We start from the raw sequence: 13,351 nt of genomic DNA on the forward strand, positions 1-13,351 counted from the left end.
CTATTTTTATTCCTGAAGTGTGGGATTCCCGACGGCTCCAAACCGCGCCAAGTTAGCGAGGCAGACCGTCGGGCTGAAGGGCATGGAGGGTTCGAGATGTCCGTTGTTCAGGTGAGTGATGGGTGCATGAGTGCAGAGGTAAGTGTGTTTGGTGTGTGTAAAGTGTTTAAAGAAGTTTAATTACATTTACTTAGCTTTACAGCCTTCCTTCCTTCAGGTCTCGGGAGTCCCTCATCTCACCGGCACAGAAAGCAGAATGGCTGCGAGCTGTCAAAAGTTGCTTCTGTTCTGGAGAGATCTCTAAATCAGCCTGAGAGGAAGGAATTAACTTGGAGTACAGATTGTCAGTGTTTGACAGCTTCAAAGAGCTGTCAAACACTGATATTTTATCTGTCAAACGCTCTTGACAGATGAAATGTCAATCTGTGACGTCACCTGTTGCCGGGTGGCCCTTAATTGGCCTGCTGAGCCCGCTGGGTGGGCTCAACAAGGTCAATCAAGTGAAAATCGCGTGGGTTGGCCACAACTCGATGGAGGCGGGACTACAACCCCGAAAGTTGTAGTCCCGCCTCCTACACGCCTCCAGTATCAAAATCCAGCCCAATGTAACAGCATTCCTAAAGTGCTTACAAAAGAACCTACAAAATAGTTACGATTGGGAAAAAAATGCTTTGAATAATTAGGAGATATGTAGGAGCATGGTGCTCGAGTCTTTGACAGTATCCTTGGAAAATAAATTTACATCATGGCAGAAATTTAAAATAAACAGTAGATTGTAGAACTCCCTCAATGGCCTAGTGAGTAAGCGCACTTAACAGCACGCCTACCCATATATGCTATAGCTGCAGTCCAGATGAATGCTATTCCATATGTCACAGGTTCAGACATTTTTGTAGTTTCCCCATAGCTCTATAACTCAGAGAAACTGCAAGAAAATTCAAACTGACAGACTTTGCTGACAAACTGGGAATCTCTGAATTAAATACAGTGAAATGGCATTTTTGCTTTTGCTGACACTGAATTGGCCAGCATTGTATGAGCATATTTATGCTAAGGCACACTGATAATGAATCTCTCAAATTCTGCTTAATAGTTATTTAAAAGTTCATACATTATTATTAGGATTCTAGCACCGAATTCAGAAATTGTCTCACTTGCTCCATCATTACCCACAGCTAATCTTGCAGCTAATAAGCTGTATAAATGATTCACTTTAGTGATTTTTAAATATTATGGTTAATGGTGCGTGCGATTGACAAACAATTCACAATTTTCAGTTAAAGCCTTAGTTTTTGGGTGAGATTTGCGTCACATAATTGGCGCCCGATGTGTGCACTATGTGCGTACGACCCTACAGGGGAATACTGTAGGATATATTTAGATTAGGCAGGAGTTTTAAGCAGTATTACATAATTGAGTTGTCATTTGTGCCTTAAATGTTTTTTTTTCCTGTAATCATTCTAAAAGATGTTTTAATTGCTTGCACTGTCTATTTGTGACTTAGCTGAATGCGGAGCCTCTGTAACAGCGACGGAAGGCACACTGCTGTCACCAAATTACCCAGCCAACTACGAGAACAATCACGAATGCATCTACAGAATTGAGACTCAGCCAGGGAAAGGAATCCGTCTTCGAGCCAGGATGTTTAAGCTTCAAGTGGGTGATGTTGTCAAGGTAACAGTGACCTCAGCACACGTAGCTTCTCTTTCTGTTTATTTTTTTCTTTAAAAATCAAATCAATAGTTTCACTCATATTACAGAATTTCAATAGTGTATAAATGTTAAAAGTAACATTTTTAAAAGTGGTTCATACAGCTACTTGAAGCAGTTTGAACCAGATATTGATTGAAGAACTTGTTTCAGACAATTGGCTTATTTTAGATGATTGGATTTGAAATGGGTCTTATTTCCATTTGAAATGTGATCAATCAAAGGTCTGACAAAAATGTGGTAACCGAACTGTAGCCAGGAAGGCTCCGAGTTCAATTTCTGGTCTATTCTGAGTTAGCTGATCTTAGCCAAGGTGGGAGCTAGGGCTATTAATTGGGCCCAATGTCCCTAGATTAGAGAGGGGAAATCTCAAGCCAAGGTTTGCACAGTGCTACTCACACTCTCTTCTTTTGCCAGATAGCCTGCTGATACTTAGGGCTCGATTTTCATTGAGCCGTGGAGGCGGGCTTGGAGCAGTGCGGGGGGTGGTTAAAATCGTCCCCCCCGCCTGGTTCCCGACTCCGAGCAATTTTAACTCAGGCGTGTCTGATGGTCCCGACTCCGTCCCGCATCCAACAGGCGGGACTGGTTGTTAAGACTGATTATAGGCCTCTATAATCCTATTTTAAAAGGCCCTTGCGAATTTAACCCTTTTCCCACATGAAACATGCCTGGTGGGAAACACGAATGTGAAACCTGGCGAGAGCACTATTGGATTGCTGACTATCAACTGCAGGTCAACCATTAAAGAGGAGATTTGATCAGCCATGATTTGCAGGTGGCAGGACTTAGTGGTCTCGGGTCTGGGGCAACTTTTAGAAGGCTTAACCACACCTGTGGAAGGTTGGAGCCTCACACCCATCTCCAGTGTGACCTCCTGGGAAACCCCTCTCGCCACCTTCACTCAGCACTTCCTCAACGGAGGCATATACCAGAAGCATGGGAGCCATTTATTTCCTTCCCATCTGGGCATTAGAGGAGCTCAAGCACCAGCCGTGGCAGCAGCAGAACCAGGAACAACAGCAGCACCAGCAACATTAGCAGCAGCAAGAGCGCCAGGCTGCTGCTCACCCACCTGAAGTTGCACAGGCCAGAAGGGGCCAGCGCCTGGAAGTGGCTGGAGAGCACCTTGCTGCACATCAGGGGGGCCATGGGGACCCGTATCTGCAATGGCATTCCTACTCAGAAGGACTTCCATGAAAGTCTGGTTTCTCTGTTCAATAGATGCCCATCGCTCCTCAAGAGATGTCATTCTATTCTGAACAATGACCATGTTTTCCATACCCTGGCGACTAAGCTCCTCCATGGCCGTAGCCATCCTCTCCTCTACCGTAGCCATCCTCTCCTCTACGGTAGCCATCCTTTCCACGGTGGTTGCTATCCTTCCGTGGTGATGCGTTCATGCGCCAATAACTCCACAAAGGCTCTGCTCATGTTCGCTATGGACTCCTCCATTCACTCCACACTCGCAGTGACCCTAGAGACAAAACCTGCCAGAGACTCCTGCATCTGTGCCTGGAGTTCCATCACCTCTGATCTTATGGATACAACACTACTCTATGTCCCGAAAGTCCCACCGAGGTGTGAGTGTCTGCGCTGATGCTGGGTGCGTTGAATTCTGGTGACGTTGCTCCCTCAGAGGTTGCAGCTTCCTCTGAGGAGTCTGGCTGCTCAGCCTCTTCTTCCTGGCTAGGGGGGATGGATGCTTGTGATGGTCCTGTGAGGGAGTAAAGGAAAGAGTCAGAGATGTGATGCAAAGGCTACATGCACATAGCTTTTTGCAGATGCTCATAAGTCCATCTGTTACAGCTTCACAATCATTATCAGCGACTCATGCAATGTCAAAGAGAGAGATGGGAAACTTTTCTGTCACCAGCTTGCACCCATCTGTCCGTCCCCCACGTGCGAATCATCCTCTATTCCCATTATTTCCAGGATGGCCTCCTCCCAGGGGGTCAGGTGGGCTATTGAGGCTGTCCCTCCTCCTGTCCTGGCTCGCTCTCTTTTGTTGTGAGCTCTCTTTTCCTGCAATGAGGGAGACAAGTGGAGGTTGAGTGAGAATGAAGGAGTGAGTGTAGAGATTGCATAGCATAGATACTTAGAAGGAGACAAAGATGGAGTGAGGTTGCAAGACCAAGGGCCCTCCCTGTGTGTTGTCAGTTGTGTTCAAAACATCAGAGTGATAGGGAGTGTGAGGGCTGCATGGTCGAATAGTTATGTGAATGTGAGCATAGAGAGAGAGGGAATAGGTAAGGGTGCATGGATGTCAGTGTCAAGTGGGATGTGGAGGAAGAGATTGCTAAAGCTGAGTGCTGGTGAGGAAAGGCAATGGGGATCAGATTGAGGGTGATGAGAAATTCATACTCACTTTTCCAGTGCGCTGAAGGTCATGAAATCTTTTCCTGCACTGTATCCAGGTTCTGCGGGTGACTCCCAAGGAGTTGACCTCCTCAGCCACCTGCATCCACACTGCCTTGGTCTGAGTGGGAGGCCTCTTCCTCCCTGATGAAGGGAAGAGCACCTCCCTGTTGGCCCTAGCCCCATCCACTAATGCCTGCAGTGCCACCTCGTCAAAGCGAGGAGCTGATCTGGCCCTCCCGCTTGTCATATTTGTTGCAGCTCCCTCACACTGCACAGTTAAGAAGCTTGGAAGTCTGCAGAAGAAAGAAGGCTTGCTGTGGACCTTAAATGCAGCAGCAATGATGACGTCATCGGAGGGGACTTTCAGTCATGAAAAACCCATTTGCAAAGGCTTCCCACACGTTGGAAATCAGTTGGCCAATTGAGTTTAAATTGCATCAATCTCCCACATCCATTTAGATTCATGTGGGAAACACGAAATTCGGATAACACGACACCATCCCGCACCCGAGTTATAATCACCCCCTTACTGTCCAGTCTTGCATCAAAAGAAAAACTTGCATTCCTATAGCATCTTTCACATCCTGAGGATGTCCTTGATTTCATTTTTCTCCATTCCTTTTCTTTTTACTTATCCTTTCCTGAAGGGGGTGATTTATGTCAAGGTATGGCTCCATGGGTGTAACAAACTCTCTAATACTTCATCTGAAGGGCCAGTCTTGGTCATGTGCGAACAAAGTTTGTGTTGGCTTCTGTATTGTGGAAGAATTGTTTTGGAACAAAGGATTCTTTTGACTTAACTGTAAGGTAACAGCGATTAATTGAATCAATGTACTGCATGTCGAACTGCCCAGGAATAAATGTCCGCATTTCTATTGATGCGGCTTTTCTCTGCGCACTCAGTCCACCGCTTCTCATCTGTATTTAAATCATCAGTTATTGTTTGGAAAATTATTATTTCTGTTATTATAGCTGCAGTGCTGGACCTCTGCATTCAGGTGAAAACAATTTCAACATGATACAACTAACATCTTGCAAGTTCTAATACTGAGAGGTGTTGGTCAAATTCTTGTTCCAGTCACTTGATGGCAATGAATCTATTGCATTCCTTTTCTTTTCTTTGCCCAATCAGCCAAACACGCCATAGTTACACACTTCCGTCCTCTTGTTACTTTGTGAACTGGGCTGGTCACATCAGTCTCACTGTGGATCATTATCTCACAGAGATTTTGGCCTGCTCTTTGGTGCTCAACTGCTGATTACCAGAGGCAGCTTGCCAACGGAGGCAAGTGAGGCAGTGCCACACCTGGAATCCTGCACAGACCTCACACCAGAAAGTTAAAGGTATTTACATTTTTAGCTATATTTACTTAACTTTAACCGCTGGTAATGCATCGGCGGCTCAATTTCTTTTCTCAACTAGCCGACTACTGAAGCAACTTGAGGGTTTTACTCCTGCGGATTGGTTCCGATATTAAATTCAATTTAAGCCCTGCTTACCTGATTTTCTTTTCCCGACTTACCGTGGTAATGTGAGTGAGAATGTCCCGTGGGAAAGTTTGCAGTTTGAATTTATCGATCACTGTACTTTAAAAAGCCCCGAGCCTCATATATAGCTTATAAGGTTGGTGGTGCAGTTGTACAGGAAGGGCCGATTGCCATGGTAACATGTTGGTTTGGTTAGGCATGCATAGCTGTGACTCACCTGTCAAAAAGAGGCGTCTGCTGCCACTTTTAATTTCAACTTTCCTCATTCTACAATTGGCTTCAGCTACTCTGGGCCAGGGAGAGGTAAACATCAATCAGGGTTTTCATTCCTGGTCACTAGCTAGTGGCACCTACTAGAAAGTGTGGCTCTGAAGTGGGCAAAGAAAGTTTATTGGAATTGAATGAATACTACTTGACACTATTGAATTTTAGTGCACCTTTTCTTCAGTTAAAGAGAAGTTAGTTTAGTTTTGTGTGTGATCAAAGCTATAGATCTGTTGTACTTGAGCTATTTATTTGTCAAGGATAAAATATGAAAGAAAAAAGAAAGACTTGCATTTATATAGCGCCTTTCATGACCACCGGACGTCTCAAAGCGCTTTACAGCCAATGAAGTACTTTTGGAGTGTAGTCACTGTTGTAATGTGGGATATGCGGCAGCCAATTTGTGCACAGCAAGCTCCCACAAACAGCAATGTGATAATGACCAGATAATCAGTTTTTTGTTATGTTGATTGAGTGATAAATATTGGCCAGGACACCGGGGATAACTCCCCTACTCTTCTTCAAAATAGTGCCGTGGGATCCTTTACATCCACCTGAGAGAGCAGACATTTAACATCTCATTAACATCAATTTAACATCTCATCCGAAAGATGAGATGGTATGGGACCAGAAGATGAATTCAAAGTTATATAGGATGTTGAAGTTGCGAACCGTTGGGTTCATTTTGTCAAGGATAAAATATGTTCAAGTTTTTTGTTATTAAACTGAATGTACAAACAACAACTTGCCTTTATATAGCGCCTTTACTGTATAAAGACATTCCAAGATGCTTCACACAGACGTAAGGGAAAATAATAAGACACTGAGCTGAAGAAGGAGCGGGGGGGCGACTGAAAGTTTGGGTTTCAATGAAGGTCTGAAAGGAGGCAAGGGAGTTGGAAAGACGGAGGGGTTTATGGAGGGAATTCCAGAACATGTGGCTGAGGTAGCTGAAGGCACGGCTGCCGATGGTGAGGCAAAGTGATGGGGGACTGCACAAAAGGTGGGAGTCAGAGGAGAGGAGATTTTGGCTGGGGAAGGGTGGGGGGTTTGCTGTTTAGCTGCAGATAATTACAAAGATGCGGGTGAGTGAGGCCATGGGCAGATTTAAAAATCAGGATAGGAATTTAAAATTTGAGGCATTGGAGGACGGAAAGTCAATCTAGATCAGCGAGGACAGGAGTGATGGGTGTGGAAGTGGATACAAAGCAGTAGCATTCTGGATAAGCTGTAGTTTACCAAGGTTGGAGTATAGGAAGCGGCTCAGGGAGCATTGTAATAGTTAGATCTGGAGGTGAAAAAAACATGGATGAGGGTTTTCAGTGGTGAATGGGCTGAGCTGGGGATGGGGAACAATCTTGTGGAGATAGAAGTAGACCATCTTTGAATTGGAGAGGTATGGGGCCGGAAGATTTATTCAAAGTTATATAGGATGTTGAAGTTGTGAACTGTTGAGTTCATTCTGAGTGGTCGGGAGGGGCATGGGGGCATGGAGTTGGTGTCGAGAATATGAAGTTTCTGGTGGGTCTGAACACTGCAATTTAGATTGTGTTTGTGCCATGTGAAGACTTTCATCATGCCAGTACCAAAAGTGTAGTATAACGCTAACGGGGAGGTTCTTATCGATGTGAGAAATGACATCTCTAAGATTGACTGCTTACTCCTGCTTTATTTTTTGATGATAAAAAGAATTGCTTGCCCAATTGATAAGGATCATTAAAGGCAGTTTTTTTATTGCTAACTTAAAAATCATGTGCTTTTTAAAAAAACTTTCCAGTTTTATTTTCAATGCAAATAAATGGGAGAAAATCAGTGGAAAAAATTTGGGCTCTAAAAACCAGGACAATTTCAGAGAAAATCAGTAAAAAAATAAATATTTATATATTGACCACTACCAAAACTCAAGAAAACAAGCAAGGAGCTTTAAAAAAAAGTTTAGTTGAGCGAAATAGCAATCCACAATTATATATATTGTTTATGAACATTCCTTTTATAGGGCTCAATGTTAGACTTTGATTTAACCCGTACACACCCCTACACACTGGCCGCGATTTCCCCAACCTCGGCGGGTCCAGTGCGGCCGAGGTCGGTGTCAATGTGTGGTCCCAGCGTTGCTGCTGGCTCCAGCCCACTGTCCAAAGTGATTTTCTGTTGATTGGGCTCGTTAAGCCCACCCTACGAGGTTCCCGGCCAATTGAAGGAAGCGGATCTGATGACATCATTTGATGATGTGTCATCAGCCAGTTTCCTTAAAGGGACCATGCGCAAATTGATTTTGACAGTTGTGCTGTCAGTGTTCTACAGCATGGAGGTGCTGCAAACACTGACAGGCACAGCACAGAGGTGCATGGCTCTGCCATGACTCCCTCCATATGCTTATTGAGAGAGTCACAGCACGCAGGGAGGTTCTCCTCCCTTCCAGTGGGTGAAGAGACCTCCCCAGGAGACCAACGAAGCCTGGTTGCACATTGCACAGAAGAACCCAAGCAGCGATGTCGTCAGGAGGACCAAGCTGCAGTGGCACAAACCTTTCATTGATTTCAATAGATCACGAAACGTTACTGCAAAGTCACACTCAACCTCATCCTGCTGTGCCACTCATCACATCCCCATCACTCTGCCTTCCCTACCCTACTCCTGCACATCCTTACTCACACCAACTTACCTTGCACCTCCACCCATCCCTCTCTATCTACATTATCACTTCCCCATCTCACTAGCCACCCATCACACTCACCCTCATCCTAGTCCAATCATACCAACTAACAACACACAAGGGTAGGCACTTGTGTGTTTTAGCCAATGTTCATGTGAAGTTTCTGTTAATGTGCTGTCAAACATTGAAATCTTTATTTTCAACACTTTGCGTTCTTGGACAGATCTGTGTTCACCTTTGGAAGTGGCTTAGTGAGATGTAGTGAATGGTGAGACATAACGGTACCCCCGCAATGGTGATGAGTGTGAAAGGAATGGCTTGGGCATTGTGGGGATGCTTTATGGTGTTGGTGTGGGGTGTTGCCTACCTGACGCATCCTGTGGCAGCCAAGGTGTACAGCGCCAAGTGAAGTAAATCTGGCCATGGTGAGGCCATCCCTGGCCTCCCAGCAGCAATGTGATTGTATGCTGATGCCCTCTGTGCTGTGCAGTATCAGTTGATTGCGGAAAAGGTTGGTGTTGTTATTGGTGCTGCTGGTGTGCCTGGTGCTGCTGGTGTTGGGGCTGATCATGGTGGGATTCTGAGGACCAAGGTGAGATAGTTTCAAGGGCACTGATGCTGATGTAATAGATGGCAGGTGAACTTGAGATGACAGAAGCGATCTGTCAATGGTAAGAAAGGTTGTTCCAATGAGGTGACACTGGATAGAGAATTTACTCCAAACACTTGCAACCTGCATAAAGCTAAATCTGTGTTGTATCCGTGTGTTAATGAAGACACGGAATGCAGGAGTTGGTTTACAGGTGTTTACTGGACAAAGTCTGGAGGTGAACTAACAGATACAAGACACTGTACAGGCTTATATAGCCCGAGTGGCCACTACCGGCATTACAGTACACAGGGGCTCTTAAAGGCACATACACCACAATTCCTCCCCTTTTAGATAACCAGTACATAACATTTTAAGTAATGGTTATTAACATGTGTACAAGAACAATTTGCTGCAGTTAATCAATTATAAGTCAGTCTCTCTGGAGGCTTCCTGACTCGGTCCGGATAACGCCTCGGTGGTGTAGTAGTTTTCGGTGGTGTAGTAGTTTTCGGTGGTGTAGTAGGTTCTTTTGGCAAGGTCGATTCGGCTTGAATGCCAGTGTCGGGTTCATCTGGTTCCAGTATCACCAGATCGGAGGTAGATACTATGGGTATCTCTACTTCATCATTAGGCGTATAGAGTGGTGGTGTAGGTTGTCCCTTTTCGGATGACTCTATGATTTGGTCAGCATGGCGCCTTATTACGCTTTCTCCAATGTCCACGGTATACATCAGTGGTCCTAGTCGTGTGCAAATAGTTCCAGACTGCCATTTCTCGGTATGGTAGTCCCGGGCCAAAACTTGTTGACCTATCTGGAAGGTTCTAGTTGGCCTTTCATTCATGCCTTGAAATTGCCGGTTCTCTACGTCCCTTCTGATGTTTGGCTTGATCAAATCCAGCCGGCATCTTAGTCTTCTATTGAAAAACATCATGGCGGGAGTTTGGTTGTAACCATATGTGTTGCATTCCTGTAGGCAAACAAGAAGTTATCTACCTTATGCTGTAGATTAATGCCTTCATTACCCATAGCCTTTATGGCCTTCTTGAAGGTCTGGACAAACCTTTCAGCCAATCCATTGGTGGCGGGATGGTATGGGGCGGATGTATAGTGCTTAACCCCATTGTTTTATAAGAACTTTCTGAATTCTTCGGACACAAATTGTGGTCCATTATCAGAACAGATCTGTTCAGGCAGCCCATTCCTGGCAAATATGGTCCTTAATACTGTGATGGTTTTTTCCATGGTGGTGGAGGACATCTTTATTACCTCCGGCCACTTGGAGTGCGCATCAACCGCGATTAAGAACATTGAGTCCATAAATGGACCAGCAAAGTCGATGTGTACCCTTTGCCATGGAGATGAGGGCCACTCCCATGGATGTAGAGGGGCTTGTGGTGGGGCATTTTGGACCTTCTGGCATCCTAGACAGCTCTTGGTCATTTCTTCGATGTCTCCATCGATACCTGGCCACCACACAAACGCTCTGGCTAGGTTCTTCATTTTCACTCCACCCAGATGCCCCTCGTGAAGCTCCTTTAGCACTTTATCCTGGAGTTTGGGTGGAATCACCACTCTGGATCCACACATCAAGGTTCCTCGGCACACTGACAGCTGTTCTCTTCTTTGCGAGAATGCTGGCAACAGTGGTTCGCCATGTGCTGGCCATCCCTTCACCGTTAAATCGTAGACTCGAGAGAGAGAGAGTCGGGTCATTTCTCGTTTCCTTTTCAATGGTAGAATTTGTTATTGGCAGACATTCCACTATGGTTGAGTGGAACATTTCCACTGGGTCCACTGTAGGTGCCTCTTCTACCGTTGGCAACGGTAGGCGCGATAAACCGTCAGCATTTCCATGCTGTTTTGACCCTTTGTATTCTATGTCATATCGGTGTGCCCCTAGGAAAAGGGACCACCTCTGTAGCCTTTGTGCTGTCATAATGGGAACGCCCTTTTTAGGGTTGAATATGGAGACGAGGGGTTGATGGTCAGTCAACAAGGTAAATTTTTGCCCGTGTAGGTAATGGTTGAATTTCTTCACTCCCCATACCAGGCTGAGTGCTTCCCTGTCGATCTGGGCATAGTTACGCTCAGCTGAGTTCAATGAGCGTGAAGCAAAAGCTATCGGCCGCTCTGAGCCATCAGGGAATCTATGCGATAATACCGCTCCTATGCCGTAAGGGGATGCATCGCACGCCAGTGTGATTGGCAGTGATGGGTTGTAATGAGCCAAAACTTCCTTGGACGTGATCAAGCCTTTACATTTATGGAAGGCACGTTTACAGTCCTCGCTCCATTCCCAAATTACTCCCGTTTGTAGCAGTTCGTTAAAAGGTGCAGAACAGTTGACAAGTTCGGTAAAAATTTATGAGAGTAATTTATTAATCCCAGGAACGACCTTAATTGTGAGACATTTTCAGGTGCTGGGGCTTTTATGACCGCTTCAATTTTTTCAGGGGATTTATGCAACCCTTCTTCGTTAATTATGTGGCCACAATATGATATTTGTTTCTGGAAAAATTCACACTTGGGGCGGTTTGCTCGTAGGCCCCGTTCTCTCAGCCTAATGAGCACCTGCTCCAAATTGGCAAGGTGCTCGTTGTCGTTTTGTCCTGTTACAAGGATGTCGTCTAGGTAGCATTGAGTCCTAGGCATCCCTTGCAGGACTTGTTCCATAGCTCTTTGCCAAATAGCTGGAGCTGATGCTACTCCGAAAACCAGTCGATTGTACTGGTACAGGCCTTTGTGTGTGTTTATTGCGAGATACTTTTTAGAGGTCTCCTCAACCTCCATCTGTAGATATGCCTGTGCCAAGTCAATTTTTGTAAAACGTTTCCCTCCGGATAGTGAGGCGAAAATATCTTCTATCCTCGGAAGAGGATACTGTACCGTGTGAAGGACCGGGTTTACAGTCACCTTGAAGTCCCCACAGATGCAAATTTTTCTCTGTTCTTCAAATTTATCATTATTCAAAGTTTTCTTCATGACCGGGACGATGGGTGTTGCCCACTCGCTCCAATCTATCTTGGATAACACGCCTGTCCTTTCCAAATTCTCCAGCTCTGCCTCGACTGCTGGACGAATTGCGTATGGCACCGGTCTTGCCTTAAAAAACTTGGGAATTGCTGCATCTTCCAACTTTATTGAGGCGGTGACGCCTTTCAAGGTTCCTAGTTCTTGTTGGAACACTTCTTTGGCGTTGGCCAAGATGTCTTTCAATCGTTCAGGTATGACGTCATCATCATTTTTTTTCTTACTGGTCACCGTCAGTGCCTGAATGGAGTGCCAATCTAAACGTATCTTTCTGATCCATTCACGTCCCAACAGCGGTGGACCACCATTTTGCAGAACGTATAAATACAACTTCTGTATTTCCTTGCTGCTGTATACAACAGGCACCCTTATTTTCCCTCTGGGGTATACTTTCTGCCCCGTATATGTTTTTAAGATAATGGATGTGCCTTTCAAGGGTATATGCGGAAAAAGCCGCTCGTAATCCTGTCGACTTATGACGGTCAGAGCTGATCCTGTATCTAGCTCAATTTTAACTGGGGACCCTGCTATCGTGAGGGTAACCCAAATGGTCTGGTAATCTTCTTTGGCAATTACATTATGTAATTTGAGACAGCTTAGTCTCTTGTTTCCGGAGTCGCTATCGCTCTTCTGGTCTTCAGAGCTACTGTCCGTCATCATTTGTACCTTTTTGTATTTTTCTTTATTGATTTTTTTTTTGTCAGTGGATTTTTTGTTTCCAGAACGGCATACACGTGCAATGTGTCCCATCTTTCCGCATTGCCTGCATGCTTTGTCCTTGAACCAGCAGTCCCTTTGGTCATGGGTGGATCTGCTGCACCGATAACATCTCTCGAAACCCTGTGTCATTTCATGGGTGCCGAAATCCTGTGGCTTTTGCTGTATCTCTGCAGCTCCTCTCGCTGCTGCTTCGTATGATACAGCCATACTGAAAGCCTTGTCCAGTGTTAAATCTTTCTCAGAAAGTAGCCTTTTCTGTGTTCCTTCACTTAGGAGACCGCAGATGAATTTGTCTCGAAGAGAATCTGCCAGTTCTGCTCCGAATTGGCAGTGCTTTGATAGCTTCCTTAATTTGGTGAGGTAATCAGCGTTACTTTCATTCTTGTGCTGATTCCTCCTGAAGAATTTGAACCGTTCCGCTATCAGCAGCGGTGTTGGGTTTAAGTGCTCCTGTAGGGTATCAACAATTTCCTTAAAATTCTTGTCCATCGGTTTGGCTGGAGTGATTAAGTTTCATAACAGCCCGTAT

At 45.2% G+C, this 13,351-nt stretch overlaps 1 protein-coding gene across 1 annotated transcript in view; it reads left to right on the forward strand.

The window, feature by feature from the left end:
- Positions 1–13,351, forward strand: part of csmd1b (CUB and Sushi multiple domains 1b) — a 1,295,488-nt gene that overhangs the window by 583,433 nt on the left and 698,704 nt on the right. Inside the window, exon 17 of the mRNA XM_085996460.1 lies at positions 1,505–1,674. Coding sequence (XP_085852586.1) covers positions 1,505–1,674 — 170 coding nt within the window. The remainder of the gene's footprint in view (positions 1–1,504; positions 1,675–13,351) is intronic.

Source organism: Somniosus microcephalus, chromosome 9 (assembly GCF_052327205.1).
Source record: "Somniosus microcephalus isolate GS21.2 chromosome 9, FLI_Smic_1.0, whole genome shotgun sequence".
Taxonomy (NCBI): Eukaryota; Metazoa; Chordata; class Chondrichthyes; order Squaliformes; family Somniosidae; genus Somniosus; species Somniosus microcephalus.